The 21,364-nt window shown below is 34.3% G+C and overlaps 1 protein-coding gene across 2 annotated transcripts in view; it reads right to left on the bottom strand.

Annotated features, from left to right (window-relative positions):
* DNAL4 (dynein axonemal light chain 4) overlaps positions 1-21,364 on the bottom strand; it is a 434,679-nt gene that overhangs the window by 62,177 nt on the left and 351,138 nt on the right. For both annotated transcript variants that reach the window (XM_044066322.1, XM_044066330.1), the window contains exon 3: positions 5,103-5,186. In XM_044066322.1, the coding sequence (XP_043922257.1) occupies positions 5,103-5,186 (84 nt within the window). The remainder of the gene's footprint in view (positions 1-5,102; positions 5,187-21,364) is intronic.

The raw sequence follows: 21,364 nt of genomic DNA, 5'->3' as shown, positions 1-21,364 counted from the left end.
TTTATTGTTAACTGTCGCAACTGTGGTGCGAATCATGAGTCTAAAAGAGAGAAGTGCTTAGCATTTGGTTAGCAATGTCACAAGTGTAAAAATGGAACCATTTCCAAAAGTTTTGTAAAGAAGTAAGCCTCACACAGTTGTAAAGAAAGGTCGCACAAAAAAACAAGTTGATCAAGTAGAGCCAAAACAGTTAGTTTTCTATGTAGATGATGCATCAGTGCTTGGTGAAAGAGTTGATGCAGTAAACTTATTAACAAGGAGTGAAGTGTTTTGTTCTGTCCAGATCACCCAGAAATACAACAGAACAGCTTGATGCAGAGACTTTTGACTTTGATGTGATGTCAGTGCGCATTTTTTCCACGACTAGACTTGATGAGTTAAGAGATCACACTCAGACTGATCCAATTTCACAGAAGCTCAATCACTATATTAATGTCAGATGGCCATCAAAGCAATCTAGTGTATCACCTGAGGTGCAAGGGTATTTTCCTTGCAGATTTGAATTGTTGATGGAAGACGGCATTATTTTCAAAGGTCCTACAATTGTTGATCCTGCTTCCTTACAACAATGACATATTCAGATTTTGCATCGTGGTCACCCGGGATCCACATCCACTAAGAGAAGAGCAAGAGAGTTAGCATTTTGACCATCATTACCAACAGACATTGATAAGAGTTCTTTCTTCTTGTTCAGTATGCAATAGTACTTGATTGCATTTGCAAAGAGAATCACTTCAGCTAAGTCCAATTCCTGAACTACCTTTGGTCTACTGCAGCAACCATCTTTGAGTGGAACAATCAACACTATTTAGTTTTGGTAGACTCTTATTCAAATTGGTTTGAGATTGATCTACTACCAAACTTAACCTCAACTGCTGTCATTACTACCTTGAAACGACATATCTCAGTTCATGGTAGTCTACACAAACTTTTTTCTGACAATGGTACTCAATTCACCAGCCAGTTGTTTCAGACATTTGCAAAAGAATGGGACTTTGTACATGTCACTAGTAGTCTTGAATATCCTTAGTACAATAGTCTAGCTGAATGTGCAGTACACAGTGCAAAGCAATTACTTGAAAAGTCAAAGTGTGACAATACCGATGTATTCTAGAATTTGCTTAATCTCAGAAGCATACCCGTGATGATATTCTTGGCTCACCTGCTCAAAGACTACATTCCACGCAAACTAGAAATACGCTACCTATTTCTTCAAGTTTGTTGTAGCCTAACCTTAAGAACATTAAAACCATCAAGGCGCAATTGTTTAAGAAGCGTAATATCCAGAAATTTAGTTCCGACAGATCGAGCAGATGACTTCGTCCATTGAGGGAAGGAGAGATGGTACGAATCCAGATGACCAAAGTTTTTGATTGAATAGGACTGATTATCGGCATCTGTGCTGAGCTGAGATCCTACTTGGTAGATTCTGAGGGTGTGGAGTATAGGAGGAATCGCACACATCATCTTCCTTTACCAGAATCATCATCATTGCAGACACAACATTGTAACTGTGGTGCAAACTATAAATCAAAGAATGAGTCAGACACTGTTTCCAGACAAGAATGTGTTCAAAAGTCTGATTCTGTTCCAGAAAGTGATTTGAACATTCCACAGGTCAACTATTTTGCAGAAACTGTCCTAGGTGCTAAATCTAATTCCCAGTTTTATGTCACACGATATGGACAAATTTCTAAGCCTAGTGTGAAATATGCAGCAATGTGGACTTGATTGTATACACATGTGTATTTAGCACTGTATAATGCATGTCTACAGATTACTTGTAATTTCTGCATGCCAAATAATCTCATGACAAATTGCATGATCTTTTCTCAATGAGGGAGGATGTAGATCAGAGTGTAAAGTGTCTATGCTATATCTTTAAGAAGCATGCAAGGCTGTGCGTGCATGTATAAATTCCAGACACATGCAATCCCTAGTGCCATTTTGTAGAAGCAGTAGAGGCAGTCAGAGAGTGAGCATGCAAGATCGCAGTTGTTAGTTTGTATATAGATTATTTAAGTTATAGTCAGTAAGCCTCTATAGTGATGCGTTTGTATAAAATAAAGGTGCTTGAAAAGAACCCATGAAGACTCATTTATTCGTGTCCTAAAATGAATGCGACAGATCCCTCTTCCTTTTCCCTGGGGAAGGCTCCAAAGGAGGCTGCCTAGCTCTGACTATTGAAATAAGGACTTCTGCTAACCTCACCAGGTCTTGCTGATATCCCTGTGCATGCAAGCTGGAAGGCCTAGACATAGGGCCTGAGGTAGAACCCTTCGTAGAGGTAGCTCTGGCCTTGGGCCTAGGTACGTCCACAATCCTGATGCCAAGTCTCTCTGCAAGAATGAGCCAATGCAGTTTGATGCTGCAAAGGGATGTCCCCAGTAAAAGACCACTCATCTGAAGCAAAGATCCACTGAGCAATCCTGGACCTGACCAACAAACTAAGAATCAAGACCTGTGCAGAAGCTGTGGGATCAGATGGCAAGTTGGACTCCAGACCGGTCTCAGAGGCATGCGCCACCACTTCAGATGCAGAAGGGGGCTGCAAAAGTGCCTCGCCTTCCTCAAAGATAACAAGCCTTGGGGGACTAGCAGACAGAGAACAACTATCAGCCAAGGCCCTATGCTTAGGTCTTTTTTTCCTTATCCTTCCTACACTTAGGAAGCTCAACCTCAGGATGACCAGTGGACGCTACTGGACGATGCGAAGTGGATGAAAGACTAAGATCTCTTGCTAAGATCTCGGCCCTATACCTGATAGTCCTAGAGTTGAAACAGGTGCAGAAATGACAATTAGGAACATCGTAATCAGGGCCTAGACAGGTGATACACAGCGAATGGAAGTCTTGGTATTGGAGTTTGGTGTGGGATTTGCTTACCACAGCAGAGACAATTGTTAACCTTATCTGACATGGGTTAAAGCAAGAAAAAAATAATTCCTCAATGGTAGCTTTCAGATGACTTCTCTCTGGTGTGGACCAACACACTGAAATACTGCTTAGGGCTCCGACGGCAAGAAGACTGATATCATGATGTCAGCTGGCTCCCTATATACCCAAGTGTACCAACGTCAGATACGACGTCCATCAGCCTAAGGAGGAGGGAGATTTTTACTCTGGTAGTTGAGCCAGCTAAGGGCTTAAACAGCAGGAAATCCTACACGTCAGGACTGCAACAGTGAAACATGAAGAACATCTACCATACATCCCAATCCAGTATGATGATGTCCATCCTTCCTTGCCAACACCATCAGAAACCAAAGCTGCTAACAAAACTTGAGTCGCCCTTGGGCCATAAGTCAGGACTTTAATCCTCTACACCACCAGTGCAGACATGCAGTTGAGTATTTTAACTGTGTGTCACTCACATTTTGTAGTTCTTATTGTTTGTTTTCTTAAACTGTAAATTATTATATTCTTTTTTATACAAGCATATTTTCATGGCATGCAATATACTGCTGCTACTGTTACAGGATCTGCACAATCCATTAAAGCTGCAGCACATTAACAGTGTTCTTGTATTACTTCATTTGTTTGTAGTTAAAGCATGTAAAGGGGCTGACACCCCTATTGACCCCATGTAATAGCAAAATTAATGGACTACTGAAATAAATTATGCTCAAAAAGGGAGGAATCTCCTCACCTTTATATGCAGTTAAGGGCAAAAACACAATAACAAGGCAGTATAACTGCCACAATTTTTATTTTATTTTCTTGTATACTTTTTACAAGGATGCATAACTGACAGATGCACACAATCAACTTTGTCAATCCTTTATGCTAGTGCCATCAGTCACTAAGTCACCTCTCCAGTATGTGCTGAAAATGTAGAAGTTACTCTGCTCCACAATTACCAAGAAGTCTAAACTGTACTAGAAGTGGACAGAGATAAAGTGTGAGGGTTGAAAGCCTTACCTTGCCTTATACCAGTGGATGCCATTCCTTGGAGTGATGTCCTATCTCCACCTTTCTGATTCTATTTCTGTGAAGCCATGCTTAAAAAAAGGTTTGAAATTCAAATGGCAATGGCAGGTGGTGAGCAGTACCACTGAATTTCTCTCATGTATCACAGGAAACTTGGAAATATCTAAGAGAAGAAAGTAAAGGCACTCATGGTCCTGTTCCAATATTTACCAGCCACACAAGCACTTTGTAGACTTAGGCCTTCCCTTTCCCTTTGGAAATTGTTAAAGACATTTTCCTGTGAAGTCTGTGAGGAAAGTGTGGGCAAGTAATAGGAAAGATCACATGGTTTTAAATAGTGAGTACATCGCATAACCAAGTTGCAGGGAATGCTGGTGTGGATAGAAGAAAACATGTTTCAAAGAGAAATGTATGTTATGAAATGTAGACAAGTATAACGGCAACAAACAAGAAAATTCTTCCGGTCATTAATCATATCAGAAGTCCTCTTAAGGGAGTACATTAGGTTGCCAGGTTATTAGCCATGCAATAGTTGTTACTGAAAACTGGCAGAAGGATTCCCTTTAGTTGTTTTCACAGGTGACACTTTCCATGCCCCTACTTGAAATGCAAGCTTAACATCAGATGTGGAAATGTATCAGCTTGGAAATGTCTAAAATATTTTTAATTCAGTGATTTTAGGTCACATCTAGACATTTAAATGCCTCCCATTCTTTTGCTTCTCACAAATGAATATCACTAATGCCTCTGTGATGAACTTTAAAACTCTTCTAGACCAAGACAGCTGAATGGGTATTTACTGTGAAACCAAGGATCAGATAACATCGAAGAATGCATTGATATAAAGCTTTCCACATTAGCCTGAAATAAACTGCATCTTCCTATGTTAAAATGTCAGTGACCATCTCTGTACACAGTGAAATGACAGGGGACACCTAAAAACAACAGATAACCAACAAAAGTTAATTCTGCAACTGAATAAATAAATCAAAATAAATCTAAATCAACTAATGTAAGACAGATAATATCCAAAGAGAGAGCACCAAAACAAAATGCTTGAGTGTACTATGAAAGAATTATTTACAAAAGACTCCATATGAAATTAAATGGAATACGTTATCAATGACAGGATATCAGACAGAAACAGTGTAATCATTTCCTTCAGTGATGTACCTCATTGTTTGTAGCAAATTTCTCACAGGCTGTTACACATAACTCCATTGTTTCGACCCTCATCTCCTCTGGCATATCTGAGTGCTGAAAATTACACAAGAAAAATCTATTTTAATATGCTATAATGACCTGTTAATTACAGCTTCATATAAATATCTCAAGACACAAAAAGGTACAGATAGCAGCTTTCATTCAGATTCAAGCATAACTGGAAATCTTACGTAAGTGTAAAACGTTAGTTTACTCAAAGGCAAAAGTGAAACCACATTTTTTCCTATTAGCACTCTATCTTGAGCTCTGTATCACACAGTTTCATTAATTACAAATAAAAGAAAAAAGAAAGTAATGAATACACTGTAAAACAGATAACCAGGAAAGAAAAAAAGCAGCAAAAGAAAAGATCAGTGATACAAAATAGATGCAAGTAATTAATGACTATGCTACAATACAGATAACATTCACTTTAAATGAGATGCTAAATTTCATTAAGGATCTATTCAAGCAGATAAGATAAATAAATGCAGAAATGGTACACCATGGACTAACGATATAAAACATTTGCCTCCTTGGTAATCCAATTTTGTGAAAATGAATGTAATTATCCAATTCAGTACAGTAGAAAGATAAATTCTAAAGAATATTATGAAATAGAATGTAGGCATGTATCTATAACAAATGAGCAATTATCAAAAAACAAATGGGTAAAAACAGAAGAACCTGGTGAATGATGCCAATACCAATCCAATCCATAACCTTGAGACAATAACTATAATAATCTACGAAGGTAAAAGTACAATTAAGAAGGAGGTTTTCACCGAGCTGCACAAGCAAATACTCAGATAAAACAATATTATGACCAGCTGTAGCAATAAACATTACTAAGGGTGGCAAAAGGCACCACCACCATGTTATTAAAACACCATTAGTATCATCCCATTCTACCACCACACTGCCAGCATCATCAGGTCTCAGCATTTACTAAAGAAGTTTTAATCACCATATTCAAATAATTGAAAAAGTACCAATGACAACACTGCAGTCATCAAAAATAAATGCAAACTGGTTTCACATGCATACAAAATTACCATAAAACCAAAGATAAAATCAATCATATTTAGCACTGTCTTGCCTCCAGTCCATACAAATGGTATAGTAGTGTTTAAGCATACTTACAATAAAAGGAGATCTTCAAGTAGAAGTCACAGCAACAATAAATCATAACATATTACCCATGTTTTACTTGGTCATGTCATTTTAAACCAGTGGCTTTCTTCAATGTAGGTACCAACACAATCTCAAACTAGAATCTATCAACAATGAGATAACATGGGTTACACTTTACATACGCAGCACTGCTAAATGTACACTTCAGTTCCTCACAGCAGAGTTCCATGACAGTGAAAAGCCAGATGTGACAGACAAATAGTCTGTTTTACCATCTAACTTCTCATAGTGTGTGTACAGCACTATGTGCATCTCTACTAACATTTGCCCAAAAGTATGAACAGTGGCAAAACAAAGCAGGAATGTTTAAATACAGTCTAGAAAATGGTTTAGAAATTACTATGAGGGCTTTGTGAGAGCTAGCACACTCAGTAAAGTGCCACAACCTCCAAAACTAAAAGGGTAATGAATACAGATAGCAGTGTGATGTAGTAGCTTCTCACACCTCCTGGTCTCAGCGTTGTTCAAGGCTTGAGGCCAGAAAAGAGATCCCTAGCCTAGAACCCTAACATTCAACAACAGTAAAAATACTCAAAAGAATAAATGAATTTCAAATAACTGTTACACTAACCATTTACTAAATAAAATATGCAGCATGTATGTGAGAGTATGAGAAAGATATTCCTAAGAAAAAATAAATACTGAAAGCTAATACACTAAAGAAAAACAATTTTGTAGTGGTCTTCATCCAGTAAAGCAAAAAGCAGTGTTTATGTGTGGACAGTGAGAGGTGAGAGAAAGGAATGTACGCATGTGTGTGTGTGTGTGTGTGTGTGTGTGTGTGTGTGTGTGACACAAATATGCATATATGTGTGTGTGTGTGTGTGTGTGTGTATATATATATATACATATATGTATACACACACATATATATATATATATATATATATATATGTATACACATATATATATATATATATATATATATGTATACACATATATATATATATATATATATATATATATACATACATATATGTATATATATATATATATATATATATATATATATATATATATGTATGTGTGTGTGTGTGTGTATATATATGTGTATGTGTATATACATATGTATGTGTATATACACATGTAAGAGTGTATATATATATATATATATATATATGTATATATAGTTGGGTAGTTCAAGCCACCCAAGCTGATTTAAATTGATGCAATGATGTGTCCTAAAAGGCAGCCCAGTGGCAAACCTGGCAATGTGGTTGTAGCAAATTGAGAGTTTGTTAAGGACAGTCTTGTTTAAATGTGAGAGTAGAGCAAGTTATGACAATTTTAGCTGGAGGGGTTAGGAAGGCTTTTATTCTGTAAAGTGACCCTAGTTTTTATTGATGGTTTTGATAGTTTGGTTAACATGTAGGTCGAATTTTAGATTATTATCTATGATGACACCTAATAGTTTGGTAGAGGGGGGTCAGGGGAAATTATTGTGCCATCATTTGAATTTATGGTAAAGGTGAAAGCGGTAGACCTACGTGTTGGTGAAAATAACAGCATTTTAGTTTTTTTTGGGATTTAGGATCAGACGACGTTCAGAAAGCCAGTTTTCTATTGGTGGTCTGGGTAGCTGACCATAACTCTACTGGAGATGTGGCCGAGCAAATCAGAGTAGAGTCATCAGCATATTGGATACAGCTGACTTTTGGGATGACAGCATAAAGGTCATTAATGAAGATGGAGAACAGCAAGAGCCCTATTATAGAGCCTTGTGGTACTCAAAGGGTGTTAGGTAGAAGATTAGAGAGTTTGTTCTGCCAGAGGACAGCCTGCTGTTGACCATTCAGGTAGGATTGAAACCACTGAAGGGCTCTAGTATCTAGACAGAATGTTTGCAGGGTGTGGATTAAAAGTTGGTGATCAACCATATTGAATGCCTTGGAAAGATCCAAGATGAGGGCTGAGGATATATAATTATTGTTGCGATTATGGTTTATGGTGTTGGTAAAGGCTAGGAGGGCTGAAGTAGTGCTTTGATGAGGACGGAAACCATGCTTAGTGTCTGCCATAAGGTGATTCTGGATGAGGTGGTGCATGAGTTGTCTATGAATACATTTTTCCATAATCTTTGCAAGTGGAGAGAGTACAGCTATTGGCCTATAATTGGAGAATTCAGTAGAGCTGCCTCCTTTGTGAAGTGGGATTACATAGGATATTTTCCACATGGTGGGAATTTTAGCTTCTACTATGGTTCGATTGATTAGTATTGAGACGGGGTAAGCAATAGCATCAGCTGATTTTTGTAGGTACTTGGCAGGGAGTTGATCAGCAGAAAGCGTAGTGGGTTTTAATTTTTTGATCAAGGTACGGATAAGTGAAGTGGCGACTGGTTGGAAGCTGAACGCGAGTAGGTTTCTAGGGGTGGTACTTTAAGGACCAGGGAAGCTAGGAGGTAGCTGGCTAGCTAGGGCTTGAATTGTCTCAGTAAAGAATAGGTTAATACCATCAGAAACATCTTCAGGGGTTTTATCAATAGTAGCAGCAGGGATTGGGGTTGAAGTTTGTCCAGGATGTAGTAGATCATTTAAACCTGCCCAAAACTTGAGGGTTATTTTCATTTACTGTCTGTAAATTACAGTAGTATTTTTTTTTGTCTTGTAAAATGGATTTTTTAGTTTGTTCCTGGATTGCCTGTATTTAATGTGATCTTGGGGGTCTTTAGAAGAATGCCATAAAGCCCATGCTTTGTTTCTAAGGATAATTTTGAGTTTAGACTCTTTAGAAAGCCAAGGCCTAGTTTTTGCCTTTGTTCTCTTTCAACGAACAGGCACATGCAAATCAAGGATCTCAAGGAATTTGTTAAAGTATGCTACTGCTTCCTCTAAGGGGAGGTGTTTTAGAACAGACAAATTACATGCGTTTAGTTCTTGTTGGAATTTGGCAGGGTCAAAGTTTTTATTGTTTCTAACCTTTCTGAGTAAGGGTTATTGGGAATTAATGGCTTTGTGCTTAATTACATATGTGAGAAGGTGATCGCTTAGGCCATCAGGAAGGGTACCAGAGGTGTACAGTTGGGAGTGACTATTTATGAGTACCCAGTCAAGCATGCTTTCTTTTTGGTTGGGTTTACCTATCCTGGTAGGGGTGGATATGATTTGTGTAAATGCATGCAGGTTAATATGGGTGGTTGGGGATTCTGAGGAACAGGTGCCCCAGTCTATGTTAAAGTCTCCAAGTAGTAGGGTTTCTTGGGGATAGTGACATGACAGCCAGTGCAGGATATCTTCAAGTGCAGATATACTGTTACCTGGGGGAGTGTACATACAGATGATATTAATGCATTTATTTTTATTAAGTTGCAATTTGGTGGCAAGAATCTCTGATTTATTAATCTGAGGTGGTTGTATTACATCTATGGTGACATTCAACTCAGATTTATAGAGTACAGCTACCCCACCCCCCTTCCTGGAAGCACAATCCAGCCTATGTTGTACCCAGGTGGTAACTTCATTGTCTGTAGTGTTAGGTTTTAATCAGCTTTCAATTAAACAGAATCTCAAGGGAGTGGACATCCAGAAGTGCATGCAATTCATGTACCTTGTTATTAATGCGTCTAATATTGAGATGACAGGCTAGGAGAGAGTTAGTTGGCCTATTACTTGTAGGTTTGTAGCTTAGATTGCAAGTAGAGGGGGTATGTGTATCTGAAGTGGGTGGGCCAGGGTTGGGATGAATATCACCACCAAGTATTAGGTTAAGTCTATACTTGGTGATGAACTTCAGGAATTTGTTTATTAGTTTGTGGTAGTGTTTGGATCTAGAGCTAATGTGCCTGAGGTTGAGATGTTGATAGACTGAACAAGATGTTGGATAGGACCTGGTACTTTAAGTATGGTTGAAGGTGGGAGGATTTACAGCTGAGGTGATAGTATGCCCTTTCAAAACCTGAAATCCCATGAGAAATTGGTTTTCATACAAGGTAAGGAGGTATGGTGCGAACAAGAGGGGTTGTAAAGAGGAGTATATCATTATTTGTGATTCAGCTAGTGAGTTAAGGAACTGTTTTACCTAGATGCAACACCTGAAGATAGAGTGGTGAAGTAAAGGTACTGGAAGGGGGATGGGAGAATGCCAGATGAAAGCTAATAGGTGCTATTAAAATGTAGGTAGAAGAATGGGGGTAGGAGGAATTATCCCATATGAAAGCAGATAGGATCTAGAAAGTGGGGGAGTGGCTATAGTACTTATATATATATATATATATATATATATATATATATATATATGTATACATATATATATATATATGTGTGTGTATATGTATATGTGTATAAATAAATAAATAAATATATATATATATATATATATATATATATATATATATATATACACATATATATCACACCACAAGTTCCAGGCCAGATGAATTTACTCAGTTTAGTACACAGACTGATTTATTAAAATAAAAAAAATAACTTCTGCAATAAATGTTAACAGCAAAACTTCAAACTCTAATACGATTAAGAGCAAGTAACACTTCTCTAGCGCCTCGGCTTTCAGAAAAGCAATTTCAGAGTACATCTTTCTGCTGGTATGCATACACTTAAATACATGCATTTGATCAATTAAATAATCATCAAATTAAGAATTCACTAAAAAGCTAACTAAATAGGTTAACTTTTAATATTGGAACCACGAAAAGAATTTAAGTAACACAAGCGATATCCTGGGCATCCAAGAAGTTTAATGTTCACACCAAAAACGAACCAAGACAGCAAACCAACAAATAAAACAATAAAAATTCAGTTAGAAAATTCAACAAGGCCGCGGTTTCATCAGACTCTGATGAAACCCGCAGTTAATCGAGCGGGTGAAAGCGCTCAGTATTGTTGAATTTTCTAACTGAATTTTTATTGTTTTATTTGTTGGTTTGCTGTCTTGGTTCGTTTTTGGTGTGAACATTAAACTTCTTGGATGCCCAGGATATCGCTTGTGTTACTTAAATAACTTTTAATATTCTTTTTAACTTTCTTACATTAAATGCTTCCAAGATAATTCCCTATTCAAACCTCTTGGAAACAATTGTATCATATGTTAAAATAAATATTGCTTCCTTCCTTCTTAAATGTTCCTTAATTTTTCATCAGTACTAAACCTAGTATTTACTTGTTCCAAAACAGTTGCCTGTAACCCCTATGGGTCTCCATTTTGGTGTTCCTTAAAGTGCATAGCTACAGGACTCTGAAATCTTTGCTTCTTGATGTCCCTTATGTGTTCTTTTAATCTTGCAGCAAGACTTCTCTTGTTCTCTCCAATATAAAATAATCCACAAGGATATTTTAAACTATATATATCATCTTTTTAGTATTGCAAGTGAAGCTGCCTCTTCTATCATATTTTTTTTCCATTAATGCTTTCAAAATTATCAACTATGTGAAAGGGGTGGAGCCTAGATGGCTAACTGAGAGCAGTGAATTTTGAGAGCTCCATAAACTAGTATAATAATATAGGACAATTTTATTATTTATAAGTTTAAAATCTATAGATGAACTACTAAGCTACATAAATACCAATTTTGATAGAGATATAGAAAAATGTTCCTGTCAAGTAACTTGGAGATATATTGAGTCACTAAATATGAATAACTCAAGAAATTGATGATATCTACATTACAGGATCTATCTTTGAAGATGGATGGCTTTAAAAAATGACTTAGAAAACCTCAAATTAAATTCTTAAAAACAGATTGATACTCTTAAGGAACTATTACAGCAACACCATACAAAAATAACAAATATAGAGACTTCTCTAAATGACATTGAAGGGAGACTCAAAGAGGAAGCATTCCAAAAAGAATTTCTGCTTAAACAGAATACATGGCTGCTTAACAGAATAGATGACCTAGAAAACAGGGAAAGAAGAAACAACATAAGGATCTTTGGTCTGCCTAAAAACCCTGAAGAAGACTTTATTTCATTCTTAACAACCTGGATTCCTGAATTTTTAGACTTGAAAGAGGGACTTTCATTTGGGATTGAAAGGGCGCATACAGCACTGAGGAAACCTGCTTCTAACTCAACAAATACTCCACCTAATCCATAGTTATAAAATTCTTTCATTTCTGGACAAGGAACGAATATTAAAATCTGCTTGGAGAAAATCACCCTTAAAATACAATCAAAGCCTGATAAGGTTTGACAATGATTATTCTTCCAGAATACTAGAACAAAGGAAAAAAGTCTGGCCAATAATAAAACTGTTGAAACAAAACATTAAAGCACAGTTGGCCTTTCCAGCCAAGATAAAAATACTTTTTGCCAATGAGATGAGAACCTTTAATGACTTAAGCTAGTATATTCATCAAAAACAACAGTGTCTATCCCAGAAGAAATGGAATGGATGGGCCCTACTCTTAAAAGAATAAAAAAAAAAAACAACAAATTCTTGGACTGATGCTAGAAAGAAGAAACAAAAAACTGATGCCAACACAGCTGTCCCAAAAAAATAACTTTTACAACTCCATCTCTTAAAGTATCAACTGATATGGTACATCACTTGCCATCTGTTTTTCTTTTTAAAAAGGAGCGTTTCTTAAACAACTGAGAAACAATAATGATTTATTCAGAATGTTTAAAGAGTACAGTAATTATTCACAAAAAGGTAGGTCAAGATGGGTTACTATTTACATTATATATAAGCCAAACAAAGCAACATATAAACACAGAAGTTTCTATTCCCCTACTTAAACTCAGTGAATACTTATCTTGTTCATTTTTACTTATAATAATTTAAGTAATTAGTTAACTAATTCAACAAGGTACCATTCACCAGAGTTCAAACTGAAATGCAACAAATTAACATCATATATAATAACAGTAACAGTAGAGCATTTTGAAAAAAAATGCTGTCGTGGAGACTAATACCTTCTTCAGTTAAAGTGTGATTTAGAAATGTCATGTATATCCTGGTTGAATAATAGTAGCAAGCTCTTAGTACAAATGTCATCATTATTCTGTCTAAACATAGTTAATATCAATTATGGCAGGTATCATAGCTTCGAGTGCTGTTTGATCAATACTGATATGGTGTGCGGGCATGCAGCCATGTCTGGCAGCTAGTACAAATGTCATTATTACTCTTGTCTAAACATAATTAATATCAATTATGGCAGGTATCATAGCTTTGAGTGTCATTTGATTAAACTTGACATGGTGTATGTGGATGCAGCTGTGTCTGGCAGCTGTTATATGTTGCCGTTTTCATCTCCAGGAAGCTGTGGGCAGCAGCTTGTGATCGAGGTTTACTGATGCTTGTGTATTAGGAAGAGACATTTGGTGTTTTAGCCTGGATCCAGGAGAAGGGGGTGGATAGAACTTTGATTTGGGATAGTTTGGCATAGAATGGTTTGTTTGTTCATCTGCTAAGTGAGAGGTGGGAGGGCTGGAGGAGTGCATCATCTCTTGTTGTGAGGTTTTTTTTTTTTTTTTTTTTTTTTTGATCTGTTTGCTCTCTGTTCTTTTCCTGACTGTTGCCTCGCTGAAAGGGAGGGAATTTAGGCTTGAAGTTGCAGTGAAGTGAAGCTTTGATTCAGGTGCATCATGAGCCTCTGGTATGCAGTACACAGACACATTAACAGAAACAGATGCTCCCAGGTTGCTATGGTAATGGAAACAGAGTGACAATAATGCTTACCGGCTCTGAGGAGCCTCCAAGATGATTCTCAACAATGACGTTTTTGGTTTAAAAAAAATAAATAAATATATATATATATATATATATATATATATATATATATATATATATATATATATAATAAAAGGGCCGTTTTAAACAACATGTACACATATTGATGGTCTCCCAACACTTTATTTAGCTCATTAAGTTGATTCTTGATAACAAAAAAAACAAACAAAAAAAAAACACACAATAGTTATGTAATGTATGATTTTAGTAAATCTAGACATAAAATATATAATCGTGACACAAGATGAAGTAGTCTTCCGAATTTAGAAATTAAAGACAGGATTTAATAACATGGGCTTCTGTACAATAACACTACCATCTTAACTTGTCATAAATGACATACATTACATTGAACATCAAGGGGAAGCAAAATGATTTTCTTATATAAGTAAATAAGCACAAGTCATGTAATTGCTTTAACTTGAATTGTAGTTTCTGTAACCCATCTTGACCATATAAAATACTTAAGTGGTTACCAAGGTAACTGTTTTAGGTGACCAAGGTAACTCTTTTATACATTACATCAAACTGACAAAGTTGTTCAAGAGAAAAAATAGAAGCCTGAACTTGAAATATCACAGAATGTAACAATCACATTCTGAACAAATAGTATTAAATTGACAATAGACAGTTTAATAACATGGGCTTGAGTATAATAACACTACTGTTTTATCTTGTCATAAATGACATACACTATATTGAACATCAAGGGGAAGCATGATAATTTTCTCATATAGGTAAATGTGCATAACAAGTCATATAATTGCTTTAACTTGAATTGTGGTTTTGTAACACATCTTGACCATAAATAATACTTAAGCTGTTATCAAGGTAACTAATGTTTTATACATGACATCAAACTGACAAAGTTGTTCAAGGGAAACAACAGAAGCCTGAATTATGAATTAGGAATGTCACAGAATGTAACAATCACATTCTGAACAAATAGTATTAAATGGACAATAATCACTCAGTTTAACCTTTGCTGATTATACAGAATAGAATGTTGCCATTTAAATCTAAAAACTTTCAGTATATGTTATAAAATGACAACTTATGAATATGGAAAAGGAACTTGTAATCATTAATCGCAATAAGTGAATTTGTTGTTTTAAACCTATAATTTCACTCATTTATAATAAGAAATGACAGATATGAAAATCCTTATGTGTAGGAAATTTGGGGGAAGAGGGATGCACTGATAATTAAAATGCACTAACTTTCATCAATGTTTACATAAAACAAACTTGATGGTTTAAATAAGTTAGCAACAAAGTGATTACTTAAATGCTGGTAAACAATGAAATATAACTTCTGATATATCCAGTAACATATATTGTATTATAAACATTTGGTATAAATATTATTACCACCTATTTATATTAAGTAATAAGTTTTGAAAGATTTCATCAATAAGGGTGAATATGTTAAATAACTGTGTGCTATAATATTTTACTGATGTTTTATATATGATATATCCTACTTTACTATGACTGAATTGCTTGTCATCTATATTTCATGTAAATATTAATTGCTTATACAATAAGTAGACATTTATATTGTATTAGAATTCTGTCTAATTAACAAAATGGTAATATATCTGTTCAAAATAATATAAATATTGCTTAGTCCTATTACAAATATTCTCCATATGATAATTCAATTTATGTAGCTCAGATGTTCTGGATTGTCAAGGTATGAGTGATAATCTGATGGATTTAGTTTTATCCATCAGATTAGGAATTATTTTCATTCCATGGCTAGTGCAGATCTTAGTTTTGTTAACATTTATTAATTTACATTTGTTATTTCACAAAAACATTCTAGCATGCCTGACCAAAACATTACTTTATTGGTAAACACTCAAAGTATAAAACTGATAATTTCATTTAAAAAGGAAAAGCTCAAACAAATACTTTATAGTTATCAGAGGAAAATGTTTAATAGTCACAATAAAAAAATACATAGTCTAAATAACCTAAGATGGATTTAACTTTATTATCTTTAAATTTCAATGGCTTAAACAATCCTAGTAAGAAATCAAATCTAATGAAATATTTAAAACTGAACAAAGCATAAATTGTCTTCCTTCAAGAAACTCATTTAAAAACAAACGATAATTACAAATGGAATACTAAGGAATATATGATATTGGCGCAACCACTTATAAGACAAAGAAAAAAGGGGTAACAATTTTATGGAAAACAAATGTGACTAACCCAGAAATCATTTATAAGTATGAAGATAAAGAAGGCTTTATGCTATCAGTAAGAGTTAAATATAATAACAGAATATGGACCCTAGCCAACTGGTTCCCATGCACTGGATCAGGAACTGTTAAAAAACACTTGGATTTCATTTCCAATAATTATAAAGGCAACTTAATATTTGGAGGAGATTTTAACTGTATATTTGATATTCCTGAAACTACAAATAAAAGACTACTGTGTACATCTGCTGTATCAAAAGCTTTAAGCAAGTGGATAGAATCATTTCATCTTGTAGATACTTTCAAATTTAAAGAAGATAAATCTTTGTTTTCCCATCAAGATCACAGATTTGGTACCCAAACTAGAACAGATAAAATATTTGCTGCCCATGACCTACACTTTAAAATCATCAATTTCTCAATCACTCCATGCCCCTTTTCAGACCACAATTCATTGAAACTAAAACTTCAAAATGGCTACAAACCATTAATCTTTAACTCCAGAATTCCAGCATATATAACTAAAATTAAAGAGTTCAAACCCTGATTATTATATGAATTACAGTTCTTCTTAGATATTAATTACACCACAGAGATAAATAAAATAATGATATGGGACTCATTAAACGCTTACATATATGGTAAAACTATTGGTATAAAAAAATAAGAGAATGGGATTCTGAATTATTAGATCTACAATCCAAACTTTTGTCAGTAAAAGCTGAAAAAAATCAAAATCATTTGGAGATGAAAATGAAAGTAGAAATATTAAACAATAAACACAATGAAATTCTAACACATAAAACTAGTTTATCTTTAGAAAAAACTAAAAATTAATACCTTGGCCACTTCTCCCAAATATCTACATAATTTATCCACAAGAATCAAAATACAATCAAAAACTAATAACATTAAAAGTATCTTCCATGAAAAGAAAGGGAAAAATGTCTCAGATATAGTTGACATTCTTGATGCCTATAGAAATCATTATATGGAACATTTCCAAAAAGAAAATACACATACTGATCAATTAAATATAGATAAAAAAATGTTCTAATATAAAAAATACCAGAAAAATTAAAACTAGATCTGCAAGCACCCATGTCTTACACAGAACTTACAGACACAAGAGGTAAAAATAATAAAGTTCCAGGTATAGATGGCATGATTACGGAAATAAAGAAACTTTTTCTTTCAAAGATACTATTCCAGTCACAGTTTTAATACCACCCTCTTGGAGATATTCCTTAATCACACCAATCCCAAAGGGAAACAAATCCCCAAGCCTCTGTACCTCATATAGACCTATATCATTATTAAATAATGACTACAATATATTTATGACAATAATAACTAACAGAATGAAAATACAACTATCCAAAACAATAAATAATAATCAAACTAGATTTATATATCATAGGCACACACATACGACAATATTAAAAGGATAATTTCTCTTATAGGTTATATTAATAAAGAAAACAAAGAAACACTCATAATTGGCTTATAGAGAAAGACTTTGCTTCCCTAAATTGGGACTATTTACTCAAAAGTCTGATGTTATTTGAATTTCATCCTTCCTTTGTTCATCTACTAACGAATATATATACAAATAATTTAGAGTATGTTAAGCTAGGTCCTTTCACCTCTGAATCTATACATATAACAAAGGGTACTAAACAAGGATGTCCCATGTCACCAATTCTATTTGCTTTGGCTATTGAAACATTGGCAGATTCAATACATAACAATACAAAAATCAAAGGAATAGATGTTTATGAACAATACAATTCTAAAGTAATCCTCTTTGCTGATGACATATTATTAACATTATCCAATACAAAAGAGACATTAGAAGAATTAGATATTTTAATTGACACATTTTACAGGACTTCAGGGACTCCATTTCAATAAATCAAAATCAACACTTTTATTTTTAAATAAAAAAAAAGAATTACAGATGAAGGGGAATCACATTATAGGGAAACAAGAATCTACCTTAAAATATCTAGGAATTCAATTATGCAATGATAATAATGAATTAGTCTAAAAAAACTACAATAATATCATTAGTACAATTAAAATCTCTGTGGAAAAGTGGAACAAAATAATATTAACATTTGAAGATAGACTACAGTTAATAAAAATGGTTTTACTACCCAAGATTCTATATATAGCTTCAGCAATACAACTGTTACCAGAAATAAATATACTCAAAGAAATAAACTCATGCCTAATAACATTTTTATGGTTTCCCAAAAGAAACAGAATAGCTTTAATACAGCATATCAGACCATTGAAACAGGGAGGATTAAACTTTCCTGGTACAGAAACATATATAAAAGCATCAATATCTAACACAATCTCAGATTGGATAAGTCCAAATTATTCTGCAAATTGGAAAGAATTACTAACTGTAATATCAATAAATGAATTTGATTCACAAAAAAATTTTCAAACAACAGATAAAAACAATTTGCCATGGCAGATATTATGTATTAGTATGCAATATAACATAACTAAGTCCACTAAAACTTGTATGATTAATTACATTGACTCATTTAGGAAAATTATTAATGCAAATATAGATTTAAAAATCTTGTTTGATCTTTTAACACCATTCATAGTTACAAAGAACTATCCACATAAAATATACAGAGAAATAATTAATTCCTGGGAACAGAAAGGATTCGTGTGTTGGTTTCAATGTATCAAAGAACTAAAAGTTCTGGATATGCAAACAATAGAAACAGCATACAAAATTCCACAACAAGACTGGCTAACTATGCAAAACTTTCTGACGTATTCGCAAGATTTATGCAGAATAATTAGTAATTTTGCATTTAAAGAAATACCTAAACGTACGAAATACCTATAGGTTGCTGTATCTTTCGGCTTTTCCCGGTTAGGGGGCGCCACAGCGGACCTTCGGTCCGCTAATGATTGGCAGTAGATTTTTACGTGCCGAGTTGCCAGCCCTGACGCACAACCTTCAACGAAGGTACGCCCATTCACGCATGTCTCCACACAGAAGACGCTTTAGTTGAGAATTGAACAGGACAACGTCTTACTGTTAGGCGACAGCACTACCGCAGCACCACCACCGCATACCTATATGAAATCATATATAATGATTATGACATGGGAAACAGTATTTCAACATTTTACAAGATATTCATAAATTATAAAACAACACCCAAATCCTCATATTGGAATTATATAACAAAAGGACACTCATTACAGCTAACTAAAGAAATTAAATCAAATATTTTATCAATAAAACATACATCCTTTACACAATACTAAACATTTTTAATTGGAAATGCTTGAACAGAGCATTCTTAACTTCAGATACAATTACTAAAATTAATTGTTCCACAAAGGGAATATGTTGGAGGTGTGAGCAAATGCACAATGCAGATTGGAATCACATTTATTTCAAATGTGTTAAAATTAAGCCATTTTGGAATGGTATTAAAAACTTTTTACAAGCTTTATTTAATGAATCGTTTACCTTATCTAAAGCTCTAGTATTATTAAATGTGTACGAAGGTCCTCATTTGAATGAGTCAAATATATATCTAGTTTGGACAATACTTGCAATCTCAAGGAAGTGTATAACAAGAAGATGGAATACAAACACAATACCGACTTTGGAAGACTTCTACAGTCTACTGAAGACCACAGCATTGTTGGAAATTAAAACTGAAGAATTAAGGATTCATCCTAAGCCTTTATTAACAATCCATGGAAAAAAGTCTTATCATTGATTGACACTTTACAATAACTGAACAGATACACTCTGATAACTGGTCGTTAACCTATAAAGTAAATGTATATATTGAGCTCTGTTATAGTGTCAGGCTGATGTAAATAGTGTACATAGTTATTTAAGATGTTATATACAAATACTATGGAATTTATTCAACTGTACTTGAAAAATACATTTTTTTTAAGAAAAACAAATATCAACTATGTGTTTGCATACTGTGCAATTGTCACATGGAAAAGTTCCATATCTCACTACATTATTTTCTATATTTTTTGGTCTCTCAAATTTTTCATGTACTAACATGTCCTTAAGAGTCCTGCCTCTTTTATATGAAAAACAAGTTTTTAGAAGGGCAAGAAGACGGTAAACTTAGAACTAAAATATTTAGAAAATGGGACAACCAAGCTTTATGTTGCATGGAACAAGCTGTCACCCCCCACACTACTTCTTCCATTCCTTATGGGGAAATGGTCAGGGTTAAACATTTGAGCAGTGACAGGAAGGAATGTGAGCAGTAAGTTCAAAATACAGCTAACCTGTTTATAGAAAGGGGCTATGAGCCAGAGAATGTATGGTTGGGGTATAATAAAGTAATGAATAAAAAAGTGAATAAAGCACAGAATATAATAATGCAGAAAAAGAATGTAGAGGAAAAAGAAAGTAAGTTATATTTTGTGTATAAGTATACTAATTTTTCTAACATTCTAGAGAAAATAGGTATTACTGGGTCCTATAAACAGAAAGAACAATCCTGCCTAAAAAATGTTAAACTTTGTTTTTCATATAAAAGAGGCAGGAGTCTTAAGGACATGTTTGTACATGGAAAATGTGAGAGACCAAAAAACATAAAAAATAATGTATTGAGATATGGAACTTTGCCATGTGACAATTGCGCAGTATGCAAACACTTAATTGATAGTTTTGAAAGCATTAATGGAAAAAAATTAGGCAGCTTCACTTGCAATAGTGAAAAGATTACATATAGTTTAAAATGTCCTTGTGGATTATTTTATATTGGAGAGAACAAGAAAAGTTTGCTGCAAGATTAAAAGAGCACATAAGGGACATCACAAAACAAAGATTTCAGAGTCCTGTAGCTATGCACTTTAAGGAACACCATAATGGAGGTCCACAGGCATTACAGGCAACTGTTTTGGAACAAGTAAATACTAGGTTTAGTACTGATGAAAAAATTAAGGAACATTTAAGAAGGAAGGAAGCAATATTTATTTTAAACTATGATACAATGTTTCTAAGAGGTTTGAATAGGGAATTCTCTTAGAAGCATTTAATGTAAGAAGGTTAAAAAGAATATTAAAAGTTAACCTTTTTAGTTGGCTTTTTTAGTGAATTCTTAATTGGATG

This window comes from Protopterus annectens, chromosome 1.part0 (assembly GCF_019279795.1).
Source record: "Protopterus annectens isolate FY-2018-M chromosome 1.part0, PAN1.0, whole genome shotgun sequence".
NCBI lineage: Eukaryota > Metazoa > Chordata > Ceratodontiformes > Protopteridae > Protopterus > Protopterus annectens.
The sequence above is the reverse complement of the archived record's forward strand: the minus strand, read 5'-3'. Positions and strand labels throughout refer to the sequence as shown.